Genomic DNA, 21,891 nt, shown 5'->3' on the forward strand with positions numbered 1-21,891 from the left:
CGCACGTAGCATGTACACGTACGTCAAGCGGCCAGTGTGCAAGAAAGAAAATACGGCCACGTACGTACATACGGGCAGGGTCTCGAACGCCTACTCGCGCATACGTACGGCCAGGGCTCGTGTACATGGTTGGGTCGGAACGGAGAAACAGCGTCGTCGTCGTGTTCATGGGGAGCCAACCGGCTGGGTCGAAACGGAATGCATCGTCGTGTTCATCGGGAGGGCTTGAACGGAAAAGCCGATGGAAACGAGGCCTGGCGTACCGCAGAACGGAGGAAACGGCCTTGTGTTCGACCGGCCACATTTGAAACGGGATCCTGTTCATCGGGAGGGGTCTGGCGTACCGCAAAACGGAGGAAACGGACCTCCTACGGTCGAAACGGGGGTCCTGTTGATCGGGAGGGGTGTGGCATACCGCAAAACGGAGGAAACAGACTTGTGTTGGAGCGCTACGGTCGAAACGGGGGTCCTGTTCATCGGGAGGGGTGTGGCGTACCGCAAAACGGGACTCCACGGGACACTGTTCATCTCCACCGTCGACCCCCTCCAGCCTCCACGGGCTACTGTTCATCCACCGTCGACCTCCTCCAGCCTCCACTTGCGACTGTTCATCCACGGGCTCCTGTTCATCCAGCCTCCAGCATGCGCTACTCCACCGGCTACTGTTCAACCAGCCCTCTCCACGGGCTCCTATTCAACCACTCCTCCACGGGCTACTGTTCATCCAGCCCTCCACCGTCTACTGTTCATTCTGCCCTCCACGGGGTGGTCCTATTCATCCTGCCCTCCACGGGGTCCTGTTCATCCAGCCCCAACCGGCTCGATCGATCGGGGTCCTGTTCATCCAGAGGCAACACCACGGGGTCCTGTTCATCCATCCCCACCGGGAACTGTTCATCCAAACCCCCCCAGCAACGCTCACTGTTCATCCAGAGGCAGCATCAATCGGCTTCAGTTAGCAGCAGTAGCGAAGGAATCGCTCGATCGGGTTCAGTTAACAGCCATCGATCGATCGCTCGGGTTCAGTAACGCGTAGCCTGCAGTGCAATCGCTCGGGTTCAGTTAGAGCCCAACGCCTCACTCGGGTTCAGTTAGAGCCAACGCCTCGCACACACGCGCGTACCTGTACGAGAGAAACGCGCATCGCTCGGCCCCCGACCTCCCACCGTAACCGGGAACTCCCCGAAATTTTCCTCGCCCTCGCTTCTACCACGGTTTTTTCCGTCATGGACGGCCCAAATAATGTCATGCAGCTGCGTCTCCGGCCCGCCCAGGATGAAAAGCCCATTTTCTGTCATGATTTTTTGTCATAGAAGTAGGAGCCCACCACATCTATGATGATACCGGGTTTTGTCACAATTATCGTCATAGAAGTGTCATATGTATGAGAGAAATTTTTTTCGTTCGGCCCAAAATGTCACGGATGTGTCTTTTTTTTGTAGTGTCATAGGATACCCAAAGGAGACAGTTGGGTACACCTTCTATCACAGATCCGAAGGCAAGATATTTTGTTGCTAAGAATGGATCCTTTCTAGAGAAGGAGTTTCTCTCGAAAGAAGTGAGTGGGAGGAAAGTAGAACTTGATAAGGTAATTGTACCTTCTCCCGAATTGACAAGTAGTTCATCACATAAATCGGTTCTAGTGATCTCTACACCAATTAGTGAGGAAGCTAATGATGATGATCATGAAACTTCAGATCAAGTTACTACCGAACCTCGTAGGACAACCAGAGTATAGTCCGCACCAGAGTGGTATGGTAATCCTTTCTGGAAGTCATGTTACTAGACCATGACGAACCTACAAACTATGAGGAAGCGATGATGAGCCCAGATTCCGCAAAATGGATTGAGGCCATGAAATCTGAGATGGGTTCCATGTAGGAGAACAAAGTATGGACTTTGATTGACTTGCCCAATGATCGGTGAGTCATTAAGAATAAATGGATCTTCAAGAGGAAGACGGACGCTGGTAGTAGTGTTACTATCTACAAAGCTCGAATTGTCGCAAAATGTTTTCGACAAGTTCAAGGTGTTGACTACGATGAGATTTTCTCACACGTATCAATGCTTAAAAGTCTGTCCGAATCATGTTAGCAGTTGCCGCATTTTATGAAATCTGGCAAATGGATGTCAAAACTGCATTCCTTAATGGATTTCTTAAGGAAGAGTTGTATATGATGCAACCAAAAGGTTTTGTCGATCCTAAAGGTGCTAACAAAGTGTGCAAGCTCCAGCGATCCATCTATGGACTGGTGCAAGCATCTCGGAGTTGGAATATATACTTTGATAAAGTGATCAAAGCATATGGTTGTATACAGACTTGCGGTGAAGCCTGTATTTACAAGAAAGTGAGTGGGAGCACTACAACATTTCTGATAAGTATATGTGAATGACATATTGTTAACCGGAAATAATGTAGAATTTTCTGGAAAGCATAAAGGAGTGTTTGAAAAGAGTTTTTCAAAGAAAGACCTCGATGAAGCTGCTTACACATTGAGCATCAAGATCTATAGAGATAGATCAAGACACTTGATAAGTTTTTTCAATGAGTACATACCTTTGACAAGATTTTGAAGTAGTTCAAAATGGAACAGTCAAAGAAGAAGTTCTTGCATGTGTTGCAAGGTGTGAAGTTGAGTAAAGACTCAAAACCCGACCACAACAGAAAATAGAAAGAGAATGAAAAGTCATTCCCTATGCCTCAGTCATAGGTTCTATAAAGTATGCTATGCTGTTTACCAGTCCTATTGTATACCTTAGCATGGTTCTGGCAAGGGAGTACAATAGTGATCTAGGAGTAGATCACCGGACAGCGGTCAAAATTATCCTTAGAGGACTAAGGAAATATTTCTCGGTTATGGAGGTGATAAAAGAGTTCGTCGTAAAGAGTTACGTCGATGCAAGCTTTTTACATCGATCTAGATGACTCTAAGTCTCGATCTGGATACATATTGAAAGTGGGAGCAATTAGCTAGAGTAGCTCCGTGCAGAGCATTGTAGACATAGAAATTTGCAAAATACATACGGATCTGAATGTTGCAGACCCGTAGACTAAACTTTTCTCACAAGCAAAACATGATCACTCTTTGGGTGTTAATCACATAGCGATGTGAACTAGATTATTGACTCTAGTAAACCCTTTGGGTATTAGTCACATGGAGATGTGAACTAATCACATAAAGATGTGAACTAGATTATTGACTCTAGTGCAAGTGGGAGACTGAAGGAAATATGCCCTAGAGGCAATAATAAAGTTATTATTTATTTCCTTATTTCATGATAAATGTTTATTATTCATGCTAGAATTGTATTAACCGGAAACATAATACATGTGTGAATACATAGACAAATATAGTGTCACTAGTATGCCTCTACTTGACTAGCTCGTTGAATCAAAGATGGTTATGTTTCCTAACCATAGACACGAGTTGTCATTTGATTAATGGGATCACATCATTAGAGAATGATGTGATTGACTTGACCCATTCCGTTAGCTTAGCATTTGGTCGTTTAGTATATTGCTATTGCTTTCTTCATGACTTATACATTTTCCTATGACTATGAGATTATGCAACTCCCGAATACTGGAGGAACACTTTGTGTGCTACCAAACGTCACAACGTAACTAGGTGATTATAAAGGTGCTCTACTGGTGTCTCCGATGGTACTTGTTGAGTTGGCATAGATCGAGATTAGGATTTGTCACTCCGATTGTCGGAGAGGTATCTCTGGATCCTCTCGGTAATGCACATCACTATAAGCCTTGCAAGCAACGTGACTAATGAGTTAGTTGCGGGATGATGCATTACAGAACGAGTAAAGAGACTTGCCGGTAACAAGATTGAACTAGGTATTGAGATACCGACGATCGAATCTCGGGCAAGTAACATATCGATGACAAAGGGAACAACGTATGTTGTTATGCGGTTTGACCGATAAAGATCTTCGTAGAATATGTAGGAACGTATATGAGCATCCAGGTTCCGCTATTGGTTATTGACCGGAGACGTGTCTCGGTCATGTCTACATAGTTCTCGAACCCGTAGGGTCCGCACGCTTAAAGTTCTATGACGATCGGTATTATGAGTTTTTGTGTTTTGATGTACCGAAGGTAGTTCGGAGTCCTGGATGAGATCGGGACATGATGAGGAGTCTCGAAATGGTCGAGACGTAAAGATCGATATATTGGACGACTATATTCGGACATCGGAAAGGTTCTGAGTGATTCAGGTATTTTTCGGAGTACCGGGGAGTTACGGGAATACGGGAGAAGAAGTATTGGGCCTCATGGGCCAAGTGGTGGAAGAGAGGAGGCAGGACAAGGCAGGGCGCGCAGCCCCCCTAACCCAAACCGAATTGGACTAGGGGGCCGGTCCCCTTTCCTCCTTTCCTCCCTCTCCTTCCTTCTCCCTCTCCTCCTTCCTTTCCACCTCCTAGTAGGAGTAGGAAAGGGGAGTCCTACTCCTACTAGGAGGAGGACTCCTCCTCCTGGCGCGCCCTGCAAGGGCCGGCCAGCCTCCCCCTTGCTCCTTTATATACGGGGGCAGGGGGCACCCTATGACACACAAGTTGATCATTGATCTCTCTTAGCCGTGTGCGGTGCCCCCCTCCATCGTAATCCACCTCGGTCATATCGTAGCAGTGCTTAGGCGAAGCCCTGCATCGGTAGCTTCATCAACACCGTCACCACGCCGTCGTGCTGAGGAAGCTCTTCCCCGAAGCTCTACTGGATCGTGTGTTTGCGGGACGTCACCGAGCTGAACGTGTGCTGAACGCGGAGGTGCCGTACGTTCGGTACTGAGGATCGGTCGATCGTGAAGACGTACGACTACATCAACCGCGTTGTCATAACGCTTCCGCTTACGGTCTACGAGGGTATGTAGACGACACTCTTCCCTCTCGTTTCTATACATCACCATGATCTTGCGTGTGCGTAGGTAAATTTTGAAATTACTACGTTCCCTAACATCCCCCCCCCTCCCGCGGGATGGGCCAAACTTAATGTCGACGGCTCCTTCTGCCCGGAGACGAACATGGCCGGAGCGGGCATGGTGCTCCGGGACAGCTCGGGCTCGATCATCTTCTCGTCCTGTCGTCAACTACGGAGATGCGCGGATGCACTTGAAGCGGAGTTGGCCGCGTGTATGGAGGGCCTAAACCTAGCACTCCAATGGACGCCTCTGCCGGTGGAGCTTGAGACCGACAACCTAGTCGGAATCAATATGTTGAGAGGCAACACTGTAGATCGCTCTCGTTATGCGATGTTGATAGACCAGACCAGACGCCTCTTGAGGGGAAGAAGAGAAGTGAGACTAGCTCATATCTCTCGGGATCAAAATAAAGTTAAGTCATTTCCTTGCAAACTTTGGTAGAGTAGAAGAGCGCACTGTTGTGTGGCTCGGTACCGGTCCAGGTGTTGTGCCTGATCTCTGTAAGCAAGACTTTCAGTTTGGGTAATCAATAAAAGTTTTACCCTTTGCAAAAAAAGAAAAGAAAAATGAACTCTACATTAAATTATTCTTGCTTGTTCTTTTGCTTTCGCAACCGAAAAGACTCTACATCAAAAAGATCCAAACCGGCCGCCGTAGAACTGGCGAAGCAAACAACTGAGAAAAAGAAAGGGCCACGGCAGAAAACTGAAACGGGCCCTCGGCTGTACTGTAGCCACCGAAGCCACACGTTGCAGCACACGAAAAAACAAAATCAGCCGTGCTCCTCCGAACCCGCGCTCTACGCTTGGGGCGCACCGCACCGAACCGTCCGTTCCGCTCCGGCTCTCGGCGAGTGAGCCGCCGCCGCCACCGCCGAGATGCTGCCGCTAGCGCGCGCCCCACTCCGCCGCCTCCTGCTCTCCTCTCCCCTTGCCCTGTCGCTCTGCGCCCCCTACACGACCGTAGGCCGCCGCGGCCTCGGCGGCGGCGGCGTCTCGCCCCTTCTCCTGATGCTCTCCGCTCGCCCCTCGGCGTGCCGCGTCGGCGGGGGCTCCCCGGCCGCAGGGGCACCAACCGGGGCCTCCTCTCGAGGCAGGAGCTTCTGCGCCTGCGCCGTCAGCGTGGACGACGGGGCGCCCTCCAGCTCCGCCGCCGGCAGCGTCTACGACGACGTGGCCGCGCCCTACCTCTCCGTCCGCATCCGCTGCCGCAAGGAGGACGCCGTCAGTATTCCCGCTCTAGTTCAGAGCACCAAGTCTCTATCAGGGTTTTCCCTAACAGAAGTTCCATGTGTCTCCAGGAACTGCTGTCCGAGTCCCTCCTGTGCTTTGGCGCTTGCTCCGTCACGGTGGACGACATTACCGACGCTGCGAATCTTGACGAGGTGAGTTCATTCTCTCTGCATTTTGGGATTCGGTCGGATGATTTCCTGTGGTTCTAGCTAACACAATCTGAACAAGTTTTCAGCCTTACTGTCCATGGCTTGCTTGTTACAGATGATGCACAAGATTTGTCAAAGATCTAATGTGTGCAATCGTGTGCTGTGCAGATCTCCATAACCACCATATATGCACACGGGGAGAACGTGGGCTCAAGCATATCGAATGCTGCAAGCTCAGCTGGCCTGGACTACAGCCCAGCGTATGAAACCACTGTAGGAAAGCAGTGCGATTGGGTGACACTCGTGCAGGTTAACTAACACTCGGTTCTCACTTCTTGGGGTCTTGATATTCTACTTGTGCAACTTTTATATACATGATGATCTGAGAGTGAAAAGTCCATTGTTCTGTTTTGTGCCTTCATGTGACGAACGAATGCGAGTATCTGCATCATACTGATACGGCATGTCTGCAAATACACTGATTTTGGTTGGCAGATACTTGAAAACATTACTGTTATATGTCTGCAGGAAACGTATGAGTCTACTAAAGTTATCGATGACCTTTGGATCATTCCTAAATGGAAAACTCCCCCTGTATGTCTGCTGCATACACCATGCTCTTTTCCTTTTAATTTCTTTATTTATTTATAGATAAGTGTTGTTTTCGTTTATCTTCATCTACTTGAGTGCTTGAACTGAGAGTTACTTCGTCATGTGCCATGTCCATCTTCCTCCATCCACAGGATCCGCAGGCCACAAATATCATTATCAATCCAGGTCTGGCTTTTGGAACTGGGGAGCATCCGACGACCAAATTGTGCCTTCTTTTTCTGAAGGAAGTTATTAAGGGGGGTGAGCATGTCATGGACTATGGAACAGGCACCGGAGTGTTGGGTATTGCAGCTCTGAAGGTGCAATGTTTAAAACTGTTCTTGTTTACTACCAGCAAATGTTTTTTCAGGAAAAGACATGAGCAATATGCCTTGTTTCATGCTCTCATTGTTGGCTTACACTACAAATGCAGATGGGTGCTGCTCTATCGACTGGTATAGACATCGACCCTCAAGCTGTAAGATCCGCTCGTGAGAACATGCTGCTGAACGGTATGGATTCCGACAGAATGCTGGTTCACTTGGTACCGACAGGCGCCGAGCCTTCATGCTTCTCAAGTAGCATCGACAAATCAGAAGAGGAAAAGCCCGGCAGTAACCTTGAGCTGAAGTCTTCAAAGGGGACGCATGACATTGTTGCTGCAAACATACTGCTGAACCCCTTGCTGGAGCTGGTCGAGGACATAGTTGGATTTGCGAAAACCGGTGGAACAGTTGCCGTTTCAGGGATATTGTGTGAGCAGGTAAAAGGAATTTAACTATTTCCAAAATTTAACATGTCATTCAGAGCTTTGTTTCTTGGTTACGATGCTTCTCTTGGTACCTCACCAGTTATATCTCGTCTAATATAGGTTCCGAAGATCGAAAAGGCTTACTCCAGGTACTTGGACAACTTATCTGTATCTGAAATGGATGGATGGGCGTGCCTTCAGGGAACAAGAAGAGCATAGATTTATGCATTTCCTTTTTCTTCTTCTTCTTACATTGTAAAGGCAGATTGACCTTATTTTCCCGACTGGTGAAGGATTTTTGCCCCTACAGGAGGAGAATGTTTTGGCCTTAACAATTTGAACCATTTTGGTAGGATTACTTCGGTATTGTCAAACTATACTGTTCATTGTTTTCAATGCCCCTTCGGAGGTGTGATGCCTAACTGCTGCTTCTGGCCCACATGTCACTGACCCAACTGCATCTGCAGTTACGGCACTGAAGCTCAGTCTTACATCACTATCCGGCGAATGATAAGAGGACGTGTTGTTCACAGTGCATAAGTGCAAATAGCACATGGATGCTAGACAAACACTGTATAACGTTATTTCGCAAAAAAAATAACACTGTATAACGTTTGTTTCGTGCGCATCATTTTTATCACTACGATAGCGTGAGGAAATGTGTGGTAGTAGGATATCAAAATCCCAGATTGGTTCTGAGGACAAACCCAGATTGATTTTCATTATGAATTCAAAGGTTAAATGAATCAGAAAACATGTCGATGGTTTCAGGCTAACTGCAGACGCTAAAAAAGCATTGGTAGTACAACTCACGCGCAAATGGTAGAAGATTATCTTTTCAGTTAGTACAACCTGTATTGCTTCCAGTATCCTCGTACACTTCCTGAAGATATGTCCACTATCTGGAATCAAATTCAGCACACTATTGTAACACCCTTCTACTTGGAAACAAACTATACATGAATCAACATGCATCCTTTGGGGGGGGGGGAACTCATTCATTAGCGGCAGGCCTGGTTAGCAATCTCAATCTGTGAGTATGCTTTGAAGGCCTTGTAGCGGCAGGCCAAATCTTGTAGAACTTTCAGTGTTCAGGTTACCTGAACTTCGCCAAATTAGAGCCTGCCATTTTGGTGCTCAGGCTACCCGAATCCTTAGTTTTTCATTCTTTTCCTCCTCTGTACTCCTATGTATTGAGGGTACTAGTACTATCCATTTGTGCTTTGCAGAAATAATCCCATCTAAATTTTACTGGGAATCTTGTGTTTAAGGAAAGCCTCCAAATCACTTATAGATGTCAAACCTTCTTTCTGATTGGCAAGAAACTTTGAGAACTCCGAAACTTTCCCCTCTCCGCTCTTCCCAGGGGGGCTACTGAGAAATGGGAGAGATGATGGTGCTTGTGCCAGTGCCCACACTGATGAGAGCAATTCATTTGGTTTATCCAGCTGCTCCAAAATTGTGTAATCTCCATTCGCTGTACAAAAGGGGAGAAGGTTGACAAAAAACTCCTATATACCCTGGAAGACTCAGTTGACAAAAAAGAAGATGATTTGAACAAGCACCTGCATACTTGAAGACCATTTCCAGAGATTTGCAGGGGATGCTAAAATTCAGACGAGGTATTGTGCTCCCACCGCCATGCTTAGCATTGCTGCATATGTTAACAGAAGAAATAAGTGAATGGAAACGAGTATGTTGGGCCTTTGCCAGAATCTAGAAAACTAAGATGACTGCAAAGACAGTCTTACGGTCCCCAGAATGAAGGACAAAGGGAAGTGGGTCACTTTATAGGTGAAGCAGGAAAACACCAAGACAGCAAAGCTAGTTCCGGAATAGTACAAATCCACCAAAAGAATGGGTAATACTGATACAAACTGCATGCAATTTGACAGTGGTGACGTGGTGTCCACTAATACTGTTACAATGTTTGTGCATACCTTGTTATTAGTCCAACCATTCGACCATGTGAATTGACAATTACACCACCACTAGATCCAGGATGAACTGCCGCTGTTGTCTGCAGCATTACTGGCAGGTCCATATTGTCTGTCTGCACATTGCTAGGCAGATGAGAATGTTGAGCTGATGGAATTTGGACAACTTTCGAGACAACCCCAGAGGAAAGGGAGGAACATAGACCTACAGCCAAATACCCAAATAGCAACGTTATATTAAAATAAAGCAGTTAACGTACATGGCATATATTAAGCATCAATCTGCTGTAGGAACTATTTTGGAAACTATGGTTCTAAGGCTTATTAATATTACCTGATCGAGGTCCAAGAAGACCATGCCCAACAACATATGCAGACGACCCTGCTGTCGGACAAACAAATTCTGGTCTAATTGCACAAAATTCAATCGCGATCTTTTCCATTTGAAGCAAGGCAACATCAAGCGGCCCCTTGGAGATAAACACCACACTAGCACTACACCACGTCTGTTTCTCCCCATCATCCAAACGAACAGATATTCTCTTCTCTCTCTTGGAACCCAAATTAAAGAATGAAACCTCATGCTTAAAAGAATCTTCATTGGACATCTTGCAATGCTGTGACTGCAACAATTTATTTTCTCCATGTAGATATTCTCCAGCAAGTGAGGTGGTTTTATGTTGTAAACCTAAAGGTGAAGTTCTCCCAAATCTCCAAGGCTCCAAAAGATGAGCATTTGTCAGAACTAAGCCATTCTTGTTGAGGAGAATACCTGAAGCCCAAGTTGTATCACCAACCGTGACAAGAACAACCGAGGATATGGCCTCTCTGAGTGAAGGTGGAATGCTATACTGATTAAGGTCATTAGCTGAATTAGAGACAAACCTTCTATGATTATCCATGCTACATGATTCCACCATTTTACTGTCTGCACTTTTGTCATCAAGTAGTTCATTTGAGACTTGCTCAATTAGTTCCAGTTTGTTTCTGCTCCATGCAGTGCATATTCCCTCCCATGTAATCACAAGCTGTCATGCAGATACCTAAGTTCACATATCTTTTTCATGTGTAAAAGTATATTACAGACACCAGTAAACTCACCTGAACTTGTATGTTGCTGCCTCTCTGTCTTAATGGCTTCATCAGCATCCCCACAAGACAAGAATTTTTATCGAACACTGGAGCACCTTCCATACCTTACAATATTTGAAAATTTATTAACAGCTGACGTCATAAATGTATATCCTAACAGAGATAGTGATATCCATACCAGGAAGACAGTGGATGTCGGCCATCAGCAGCGCGCTCCTGACAGCGCCTGGAGGTAAGCAGTTTGCAACAGCACCGACTGATATACTGCTTACATAATAACATCAATATTATGAATTAATTTGACAATACCTCTTTGTTTTAGAATAAATGTGACATAATAAAGTGGATAATAGCATGCATGTCTTTCCGAAGGCAAAAACTAGAGCGGCTAATTGACAATGAATAAGCCTTCACGGCACATGCCTCAAACAGAATTAGACTATCCCTGTGTTTTTAGCTTCAGTGAGGACGTGCAAAGAAAAATTAAAGAGCAACACTTCAGAGTTTAGTATTATCTCCATAACAAATATGTAATGGCATCAAGTTTTCAACTGTTTGAAGACTCCCTCTGTAACTAAATATAAGACTTTTTTGCAGTTCAATTTGAACTGCAAAAACGTCTTATATTTAGTTACAGAGGTTGTATTACATTGATCAATAACATAAATCATGTACTCCATGTTCTAGCTGACTGAACTTACAAATACACTAGGTCCTATGCTTATTACTGAACTTAAGCAGTAGAGATAAAAATTACCTGTTGAAGAAATGGAATGGTGACAGGATGCCAAAGGGAGACCCCACTACCAGCAAAGAGTCCCCTCGCTGTGGCGTCGGTGGAACGTTGATATGTCTTGCATTCTGATCATCATTGACCAAGATCATCAACTCGATAAAAACTAAGTGCATCTTGTTCTTAGATGCTAAAGGTCAGTGAAATGAAACTGCATCATAATGAACCTTACACTTGATGTTAAGGCTGAGACTCCTAGTATAGCAATTCTTGTGGCGGACTTGGCTATTGTTGATGGGTCAACAGACTCAGCATAGACATTCTTCCTGTTATACTCAAGGGAGGATCCGGCGTCATATTCAACCTGATAATGGCTGATAACGGTAAGTCTTCCTTCGCTATAAATCAGGGCAGGCAAGTTTAGCTTGATGAATAGACAACCTGCTTCTGATTTACATCGGCCAGTGGCCAGCCAACATCCCATGACGAGCTTCCAATCAGTGAACCATCATATGTTAACAAGGATGATACAGAATCAGCAGATGCTGGGACATCAACCTAAAAGGGGAAACTGAGGTGCTGAGATGACAATGAATCATATTTTTCCATCTAATGCCATATATAAATATCTAGAACCTTGTAAAATATTACGAAAAAGAAATGCAGTTCTGATTATAATTATTAAGTCTAAATTCATGATTACTCTTTCTGAGCTCAAAGAACATCCTTTAAAGCCAAAAAGCATTTAAACAGCTATTGCCTCCATTGTTGTAATCATGTATGCCCAGTTGGTACACCTCTCGTATTACTAAGTAGCACTTCCTTTCAGTGAAGAATCGCACAAGCACTGCCCATTCTTATAGCACTAACGGGCAGTTAAAGGAGGGACTCTCCCCCCTTTAGCCTGCGGTTTTAATAGCATGAAACGAAAATCTACAGAGTTTATGTTGCTCAAGACAAAAGTCCCGATGAAGTAGTACTAGAATCTGGGTAAACAAAAAAGTAATAGTAGCAACAAATATACGTTTTCACATGGAAAAGAAACACCCACCATGGCAAGTAACTCAGCTGAAAGCCACTGGGGAGCTCCAGAATCTCCACGACTAATGTTCCCTGATTCCTCAGCCTGCATATGCCAGGAAAAGATCAGGATTTCAGGAAAATCTTCCTAAAAGTCATTCAGGATGGATATTCTCTGTGCAGTTCTTCAACACACAGAATTAAGAACAGGATATTTAATTTGATCTGCTAATCCTACAGCCCTTTACAATACTGTCCCATTGATCTGAAGTCTTAATAACCCCCCAAAAATATGCACCAATCTAAGCATCTGCCTTAATTTTCGCTCTTATGTGGCGATGGACAGCTTGACACAATTTATTGACCCAATTTCATTAATATGAATTCACATATTTCTTTCAAGGAGGCACTCAATAGACTACGTACTGTGTGATGCAAGTGAGAATAGTTAGCACATTACAATACTGGTATACAGCAAAAACACAGGGTCCCTGCAAAAGTTCCTCACCTCAACTAGCACATCAAGACGCGCCTCCGGTACTAACCTCGGCTGCAGTTCCTGCAGGCATTCCATCAAGCAACCAGCAAGTTAGCACCAGAATCACCCCAATCAGACATGAGTGAGTGAGCACGATACACCACAACCAACCTCGCTGGGGCTATCGCGCTGCTCCGCGACCAGGAACGCCTCGACGAGCGACGCGGCCGTGAGCGCGACGCCCCCGGCGTGGCCGTGGGACGCGCATATACGGGCGAGGAGCGGCGGCGGGTCCGCCAGGGCGCCCGGCGGCAGAAGGACGGCCGACGCCGACAGCGTGGTGGACCCCGACCTGGAACGAAACCAAGGCAGGTCACGCGATTAGGCTCGAATCCGGAGAGGAAATTGAGGAATCGGAGGGAGGGAGGGGAGCGGGCGCCGTACTGGTGGAGGTGGAAGGCGTGGCGGCGCATCTTGACGGCCTTGGGGTCCTGGAGGAAGCGTACGGGAGCGTGGCGCTTAGCGAGAAAGCTCGGGAGGCGCTGGTACGGGTTGAGGAAGAGGAAGATGAAGAGGGCAGGGGGTGGGTACTGACCGGGCCGACGATCCGCGCCATCGCCGAGAAGCTCCGCGCGGCGGCGGCGATCTCGCGCGGCTCCATGGTGGCCGCGGGGAGCGGCACGGTGGCGTCTTCCCCTGCGCTGACTTTGTTTGCTGGTTGAAGTGGGAACTGGACAAACGACGACTACCGTTATCCAGGTATACTCGTGCGGGTTAACATTCCTGCTCTTCCCCGGCCGACTTTTTTTTCCCTCAACAAACCGTACACCCGTGTAGCCCTACCCTTTTTTTTTTCATGAAACGGAGGCAAAAGGATTGCCTAGTTGATTAATTCGGAAGAAGAGAATTGTCCAGATAATTTATAAAAAACCGGATAAAAACAGATACAAACAAATGCATTCAACAACACCACGACCGCGTAGACGCCTCACCAAATGCTCCCAACATACAACAACCACAACCCTCAACACTTCTACAATGCGGAACCACGGGCGAGAAAACCGACAACGACAACTCGTAAGGCCAAAGCCACGTCAACGACATGACAAAGTGATTACTATCTATCATGAAATCGCGGTTCCCTTTTGCATCATCAATTATAGGAACCTCTGGCTGCTCACTTGACAGGAGAATCTTGTCTTTTACTCAAGGTCGCTAGCGTGTCCACCTTCATATGCTCCACTGATAGACTCAAACACAACTCCCTGAGCTCGGGCATGATCTGCATCACCGGAGCCACGAGCACGACGATGGACTCGCCCTCAGTGGAAGACAACATAGGAGGGGAGGTAGGCGTCGATGATGAATTGTCTCCAACACGACGGGAGAAAGAGCCATATAACTCCACCCTATCCTCTGCGGAGCAAACACCGACCGCGCAGAGAGAATGCAATGACATAGAGGTCTGCAACATAGTCGACACAAGGAAGAGTCTACTCAGAGTAGCCTTCGCTCGCTCCAAAAAGCTCCCAACACGCGCCAGACAGCCTTGCATCAACACAGTCTGACCAGCTAGAGCGGACTGCAGAGAAAACACACGTCCAAGACCCACGGCGAAGTGCCTTGGAGGGCAACGCGGATCTCATCAAACCCTCACATGGAGCAGGAGCGAAGGCGATGCACGACGCCGAGGCGAGACTCGGGTGGCACATCAAGGCATGGTAGTGAGCTTAGAGGACACCATGGGTTACAGCATCTGCGCGCATGGTGATCATTTTCTAAACAACGGGAGCACGGCAACAGATCTTTGCAAACAGACGCATGATGCCCATGAGCAAGGCATCTGTAGCATCTACCGCAGAGCCAAACGAGGATGGTGATGAAGTCAGACGACACGTGTCGCACCACGGTAGCACCTCCAGCCAACCCTCATTTTGTGTCCGTGTTATGCCCCACACACATCCCTCCAGAGTCAAGGGCCCTTGGTGGACGCCGACACTGTCTGGGGAGCCAACTCCTCGCCATCTTCTTCATCGTCATTAGCAGCGGAGGCCCACAACACCGCTCATGGTGGCAGCATCACAGCCAGTTCCTCTTCACAACCAATGTCGTCCCCAATGGCCGAGACAACTGGGGCTAGCTGCAACACACCCGAGGCGGCACTGACAATGGGATAGGGGCGGCAGGCGTCGGGGCCAAAGCAGTTGTCGACACAGGCTCGGAACTGGGCATGAACATGGCCTTCACACCCCATCCTACCTACTGAAACTGCAAGCTGGGGGCAGTCGCCGCGGGCGAGGGAGAACGCCAACAATCAGGATGGAGCCTGCAGCCAGTGCGCACAACACAGACAACGAAAGGAGGAGGGTGCAGGAGTGGGAGGTGCCACTGCAGTGGCGGCCGCCGTGAAGGATCGTGCGAGCAGCATTGCTGTGTGAACTAGGAGAAGGGGTGCCGCTGAGACAGGCATGGGAGAGGGCTCCGGGGGGCACCCGGATCCGGTCATGGTGGCCGCAATGGAGGATGGAGGCCAGAGATCCAGGCGATGGTGGCGCACGCCTAGCCGCCACTTATGTGGATGCGAGAGTGCCATAACTTCCAACGCTTGACGCCGAGCCAAGCCTTGCAGAAGAGAGAGGGCAAGTAGGGGACTTCGGATCTGGCCTGGTCAGCTGTAGAGCTAGCCGGAGAAGGGAGATCGAGGCGATGCCGCCAGGGGCGCTCACGTGACGTGGGTGCTGGCGCGGGAGCCCAACAACAATGCTCTGAGTTCCACATAAAAGCAACAATGCTATGCGCTACTTGTATTTATACGAGTCGAAAAACAATAAGACAACCTAGATAGCACACGTACAAATACATAAATTCTGCAAAGTTCAGATATTGTTCTCTAGTGATTCAAAGCGAGCATACTGCTCTAGAAGAAGGGATGATGACAAAAACTTCCGCTAAAGATAAACAGTTGTGGACACATCTATGGAAGCTCAAAGTTGTACCCAAGGTACATGTGTTCTGGTGGCGGGTGCTACGTGGTATTCTACAAGTTCAAGGCATTCTAAAAACACACACATTGCTACTTTGGCTCGGTGCAAAATCTGTCTTATTGTAGATGAGGATCTGATGCATGCACTTGTCAAGTGCAATCATGCGAAGCGATATTGGATGGAGGCGAGGGAGTGGCTTGAGATTAAGTTGCCTGAACTCCATCCCACTACCTGGTCTAGAGACATTCTTTGTAACCTGTGATTTGATGATTTATATGGGGCAAAGATCATAACAATGATGTGGTCGATTTGGACATCTCGAAAAAATATTACTCATGATAAAGCTAGTATGGATCAAGCCCATTCCATGAAGATGACCAGGGAAATGCTTGTGCTACTTGATATTCCTATTGCAAACTCTAAGATCTTACCTGGACATGGGTAGCGACCACCTGAGGCCGAGTGGACAAAAATTAATACCGACGTTAGTATTTCTTCGGAGGCACATATGGGAGGTATGGGAGGTGTAGCTTGATCCTCCACTACTTTTCTCGGAGCCTGGAGCAAGCCATGTTTGGGTGTCACCGATCCTAAGGTAATGGCGATTCGTGAAGATGTGGTATTTGCTCAACTAGGGGCTTTGCACGAGTATTCATTGAAATAGATAGTTTAGAGGTGGTTAATCTCTGGAACTCGCGCTATTCTTCACCCTTGGTTATAGCGCCAGTTTTGTTAGACATTGAAGGGTTAACTTTTAGTTTTAATTCCTTGTTGATTCAACATGTAATGAGACACTTTAACTTTCCAGCCCGCCTATGTGCACACCATGCATGCATGCACTCGGGAGGTGTCTGATTGTTGGATGGAGTCCCCTCTGAGTTTTCTGGTTACCAGCCTGATGGCTGATCATGCCAGAGCTCTTTTATCTGAATAAAGCCCTTCAATTACCACAAAAAAGCACACATACAAATATGGAAATATAGGGAGGATACAAGCCATATAGCTGGCTCCGCCATACAACATAGAAGACCCCAAACAAAATGATTTTGCAACACTTTCCTTGGTTTTCTCTCCTTTCGACTATAATGCTGTCAGTTTCAAAGTGCTAACTGAGATTTTTTGTAAGGAGTGACAAATGAATTTGATAATCTACAAGCGACCTATCCATAAGGCTAAACATTATACATATCCTCTACGTCTTTCTTAGATAAAATGTGGGGCAACCTTGACACTCCAATTGCGCTCCTAAGCTCGTCATGATAACCCTGAATCCCAACCTTATCTTCTCTGTTATTGATTGAACCTACTTATTCTCTAGATCAAACAAAGGATAATTTCTCAGAGATGTACTCATTTGTGTCCAACTCACAACTTAAAAAGAATGATAATGCCATATGACACTGAACTCACAATTTGATAAAACATACAATTCAATTCAATGCCACTATCTCATCTGTATGTACATTCATTCAAAGCCTTAAATGATGATAGTATGCTGATAGTTCATACATAGGAGAAAAGGGAGAAAAGCGACAACGATTTCAGATGTGCATACATTATCATCTAGCTCATAGATAAAAAATTCAGTAGAGATGAGTAGTCGGCCTAACGGCAGATGGAATTTTGTTTTCCCCCACCTTGCACATTCGTCAGCACAACACCATATAGTACTCCCTCATTCCCAAAATGTAAGACGCTTTTTGACACTATAGTAGTGTAAAAAGGTCTTAGATTTTGGGATAGAGGAGTATATTTTTCTTGAACTGCACATGTATCAATATTGTTTAATACCACCAGCATCAGAAATGGACATAAGTAGGAACACAAAATAAAGAAGGTTGCAGAAATCTTTGGAAAACGAATCAACGTTCACAGTAGAGCTGCCCAACAGAGCGGGCAGCATGGGCTCTGCTACACCACCACCTCCCGGAGGCAGTGGTGGTGGAGGACGTGCCCACACATGGGGAGCACCGCCATGTGCGCGCTGCAACAGAAGTCTGTAATGCAGATCATGCAAACCGTGTTGATTGCCCCCTCCAGATGGAACCTGGCGAGGGGTATCTTCAGTGCTCACAGCGCCTTCTCCAGGTTGACAAACTTGTAGAGGTGGTGATATAGGCCTATTAGTCTATGTAATGTTCTTTACAAAATAATATCCAATATGATAGAATTCTGATTAAAAATCCATCTTGATGATACTATCTCTCCAGTTCAGAGTGCGTTTGTACCTAGTAGGCTCATTACAGATAATAGTCTTTTAGCCTATGAAAGTTCAGCGTCAGTGGCGGAGCTTGACAAAGCTAGTTGGGGGCAGAAAAACGCAAAATCTGAATTTTGTGGGGCACAAAACATAGAACTATCACAAATGTGCAAAACTAGGGGGGGCATGCCCCCCTCGTGTTGCACTATGATCTTTTATTGCAAGGGAAAATAAACTTTGTATGAACTTGTGATGGTAAATAAAGAAAAGCGATGGACTACATAATAAAGTTTTCTATCACAAGGGGCAATATAAAGTGATGTTCCTTTCCATTAAGAGCTTGCACATCCAAATGAAAAAGGGCATGACAACCTCTGCTTCCCTCTATGAAGGGCCTATCTTTTACTTTTCAGTATTTACTTTTATGCAAGAGTTAATAATGCTCATCTCTATTCCACTCTTAATTATTCTCCACTTGGAAAGCATCATGTGGTAGGGAAAGATCCAGGCACATATAACCAGTTGGATGTAGGTAATCATGGGTTATTATTGTTGACATTATCCCCGAGAGAAATAAATTGGGAGCTGAAACTATAAACCCCCATCTTCCTATGTGTTTGACTAAAACTTTTTGCTCCAAAAATATGTAGTGAGTGTTAGCAACCATGGAAGACTGATAGTTGAGTATATGAATTTGCTAAACATAGCTCTTACATAGACTCTTTCTGAAAATATTGTTTAATATCACCAACATCAGAAATGGATATAAGTAGGCACACAAAATAACAAAGGTTACATAAATCTTTGGAAAACAAATCAAGTTCACAGTAGAGCTGCCCAACAGAGCGGGCGGCATGGGCTCTGCCCCGCCACCACCTCCTGGAGGCAATGGTGGTGGAAGACTTTCCCACACATGGGGAGCACCGCCATGTGCGTGCTGCGACAGAAGTCTGTAATACAGATCATGCAAACTGAGTTGATTGCCCCCTCTAGATGGAACCTGGCGAGGGGTATCTTCAGTGCTCACAGCACCTACTCCAGGTTGACAAACCTGTAGAGGTGGTGATATAGGCCTATTAGTCTATGTAATGTTCTTTACAAAATAATATCAAATATGATAGCATTCTGATTAAAAATCCATCTTGATGATACTATCTCTCCAGTTCAGAGTGCCTTCATACCTAGTAGGCTCATTACAGATAATACTCTTTTAGCCTATGAAAGTTCAGCATCAGTGGAAGAGCTTGACAAAGCTAGTTGGGGGCAAAAAAACACAAAACATAGAACTATCACAAATGTGCAAAACTGGGGGGGGGGCACGCCACCCTGTGTTGCCCTATGATCTTTTATTGTATGGGAAAATAAACTTTGTATGAACTTGTAATGGTAAATAAATAAAAGTGACGGACTACGCAATAAATGTTTCTATCACAAGGGGAAGTATAAAGTGATGTTCCTTTCCATTAAGAGCTTGCACATCCAAATGAAAAAGGGCATGACAACCTCTGCATCCCACTTTTATGCAAGAGTTAATAATGTTCATCTCTATTCCACTCTTAATTATTCTCCACTTGGAAAGCATCATGTGGTAGGTAAAGATCCAGGCACATATAATCGGTTGGATGTAGGTAATCATGGGTTATTATTGTTGACATTTTCCTCAAGAGAAATAAGTTGGGAGGTGAAACTATAAACCCCCATCTTTCTATGTGTTTGACTGAAACTTTTTGCTCCATAAATATGTAGTGAGTGTTAGCAACCATGGAAGACTGATAGTTGTGTATATGAATTTGCTAAACATAGCTCTTACATAGACTCTTTCTGAAAATATTGTTTAATATCACCAACATCAGAAATGGACATAAGTAGGCACACAAAATAAAAAAGGTTACATAAATCTTTGGAAAACAAATCAAGTTCACAGTAGAGCTACCCAACAGAGCGGGCGGCATGGGCTCTGCCCCGGCACCACCTCCTAGAGGCAGTGGTGGTGGAAGACTTTCCCACACATGGGGAGCACCGCCATGTGCGCGCTGCGACAGAAGTCTGTAATGCAGATCGTGCAAACTGAGTTGATTGCCCCCTCCAGATGGAACCTGGCGAGGGGTATCTTCAGTGCTCACAGCACCTACTCCAGGTTGACAAACCTGTAGAGGTGGTGATATAGGCCTATTAGTCTATGTAATGTTCTTTACAAAATAATATCCAATATGATACCATTCAGATTAAAAATCCATCTTGATGATACTATCTCTCCAGTTCAGAGTGCCTTCATACCTAGTAGGCACATTACAGATAATACTCTTTTAGCCTATGAAAGTTCAGCATCAGTGGAAGAGCTTGACAAAGCTAGTTGGGGCAAAAAAAAAACAAAACATAGAACTATCACAAATGTGCAAAACTGGGGGGGGGCATGCCCCCCTGTGTTGCACTACGATCTTTTATTGTATGGGAAAATAAACATTTTATGAACATTTAATGGTAAATAATTAAAAGCGATGGACTACGTAATAAAGGTTTCTACCACAAGGGGAAGTATAAAGTGATGTTCCTTTCCATTAAGAGCTTGCACATCCAAATGAAAAAGGGCATGACAACCTCTGCTTCCCTCTATGAAGGGCCTATCTTTTACTTTTCAGTATTTACTTTTATGCAAGAGTTAATAATGTTCATCTCTATTCCACTCTTAATTATTCTCCACTTGGAAAGCATCATGTGGTAGGGAAAGATCCAGGCACATATAATCGGTTGGATGTTGGTAATCATGGGTTATTATTGTTGACATTTTCCTCGAGAGAAATAAGTTGGGAGGTGAAACTATAAACCCCCATCTTTCTATGTGTTTGACTGAAACTTTTTGCTCCATAATATGTAGTGAGTGTTAGCAACCATGGAAGACTGATAGTTGAGTATATGAATTTGCTAAACATAGCTCTTACATAGACTCTTTCTGAAAATATTGTTTAATATCACCAACATCAGAAATGGACATAAGTAGGCACACAAAATAAAAAAGGTTACATAAATCTTTGGAAAACAAATCAAGTTCACAGTAGAGCTACCCAACAGAGCGGGCGGCATGGGCTCTGCCCCGCCACCACCTCCTAGAGGCAGTGGTTGTGGAAGACTTTCCCACACATGGGGAGCACCGCCATGTGCGCGCTGCGACAGAAGTCTATAATGCAGATCGTGCAAACTGAGTTGATTGCCCCCTCCAGATGGAACCTGGCGAGGGGTATCTTCAGTGCTCACAGCACCTACTCCAGGTTGACAAACCTGTAGAGGTGGTGATATAGGCCTATTAGTCTATGTAATGTTCCTTACAAAATAATATCCAATATGATACCATTCAGATTAAAAATCCATCTTGAAGATACTATCTCTCCAGTTCAGAGTGCCTTCATACCTAGTAGGCTCATTACAGATAATACTCTTTTAGCCTATGAAAGTTCAGCATCAGTGGAAGAGCTTGACAAAGCTAGTTGGGGGCAAAAAAACACAAAACATAGAACTATCACAAATGTGCAAAACTGGGGGGGGGGCATGCCCCCCTGTGTTGCACTATGATCTTTTATTGTACGGGAAAATAAACTTTGTATGAACATTTAATGGTAAATAAATAAAAGCGACGGACTACGTAATAAAGGTTTCTATCACAAGGGGAAGTATAAAGTGATGTTCCTTTCCATTAAGAGCTTGCACATCCAAATGAAAAAGGGCATGACAACCTCTGCTTCCCTCTGCGAAGGGCCTATCTTTTACTTTTCAATATTTACTTTTATGCAAGAGTTAA

At 45.6% G+C, this 21,891-nt stretch overlaps 2 protein-coding genes across 2 annotated transcripts; one reads left to right on the forward strand and one right to left on the reverse strand.

Moving 5' to 3' along the window:
* Positions 1-5,685: 5,685 nt before the first annotated feature.
* On the forward strand, positions 5,686-8,012 carry LOC123182493 (ribosomal protein L11 methyltransferase). The gene is made up of 7 exons (XM_044595072.1): positions 5,686-6,154; positions 6,232-6,315; positions 6,481-6,621; positions 6,841-6,906; positions 7,056-7,223; positions 7,337-7,666; positions 7,775-8,012. The coding sequence occupies exons 1-7, from the start codon at positions 5,810-5,812 to the stop codon at positions 7,871-7,873; spliced, it is 1,233 nt and encodes a 410-aa protein (XP_044451007.1). The 5' UTR covers positions 5,686-5,809; the 3' UTR covers positions 7,874-8,012.
* Positions 8,013-8,454: 442 nt separating this feature from the next.
* Positions 8,455-13,655, reverse strand: LOC123182492 (glyoxysomal processing protease, glyoxysomal). Its single transcript, XM_044595071.1, has 14 exons — positions 13,510-13,655; positions 13,359-13,405; positions 13,086-13,266; positions 12,945-12,995; positions 12,468-12,542; positions 11,858-11,974; positions 11,649-11,780; positions 11,441-11,544; positions 10,862-10,947; positions 10,693-10,787; positions 9,926-10,619; positions 9,595-9,796; positions 9,220-9,308; positions 8,455-9,131 (listed from the first exon to the last, which is right to left on the reverse strand). The coding sequence occupies exons 1-14, from the start codon at positions 13,573-13,575 to the stop codon at positions 8,896-8,898; spliced, it is 2,175 nt and encodes a 724-aa protein (XP_044451006.1). The 5' UTR covers positions 13,576-13,655; the 3' UTR covers positions 8,455-8,895.
* Positions 13,656-21,891: the final 8,236 nt, after the last annotated feature.

This window comes from Triticum aestivum, chromosome 1D, assembly GCF_018294505.1.
Source record: "Triticum aestivum cultivar Chinese Spring chromosome 1D, IWGSC CS RefSeq v2.1, whole genome shotgun sequence".
Lineage (NCBI taxonomy): Eukaryota > Viridiplantae > Streptophyta > Magnoliopsida > Poales > Poaceae > Triticum > Triticum aestivum.

What these genes read in the sequence shown, in the direction of transcription:
- LOC123182493 (XM_044595072.1), top strand. Translation starts at nt 5,810, where the DNA reads ATGCTGCCGCTAGCGCGCGCCCCACTCCGCCGCCTCCTGCTCTCCTCT. An exon ending in TGGGTATTGCAGCTCTGAAG is followed by an intron (nt 7,224 to 7,336) that starts GTGCAATGTTTA and finishes CTACAAATGCAG; the next exon opens with ATGGGTGCTGCTCTATCGAC. An exon ending in CAGGGATATTGTGTGAGCAG is followed by an intron (nt 7,667 to 7,774) that starts GTAAAAGGAATT and finishes CGTCTAATATAG; the next exon opens with GTTCCGAAGATCGAAAAGGC.
- LOC123182492 (XM_044595071.1), bottom strand. Translation starts at nt 13,575, where the DNA reads ATGGAGCCGCGCGAGATCGCCGCCGCCGCGCGGAGCTTCTCGGCGATG. An exon ending in AGCGCGATAGCCCCAGCGAG is followed by an intron (nt 12,996 to 13,085) that starts GTTGGTTGTGGT and finishes GAATGCCTGCAG; the next exon opens with GAACTGCAGCCGAGGTTAGT. An exon ending in CCATTCCATTTCTTCAACAG is followed by an intron (nt 10,948 to 11,440) that starts GTAATTTTTATC and finishes TTATGTAAGCAG; the next exon opens with TATATCAGTCGGTGCTGTTG.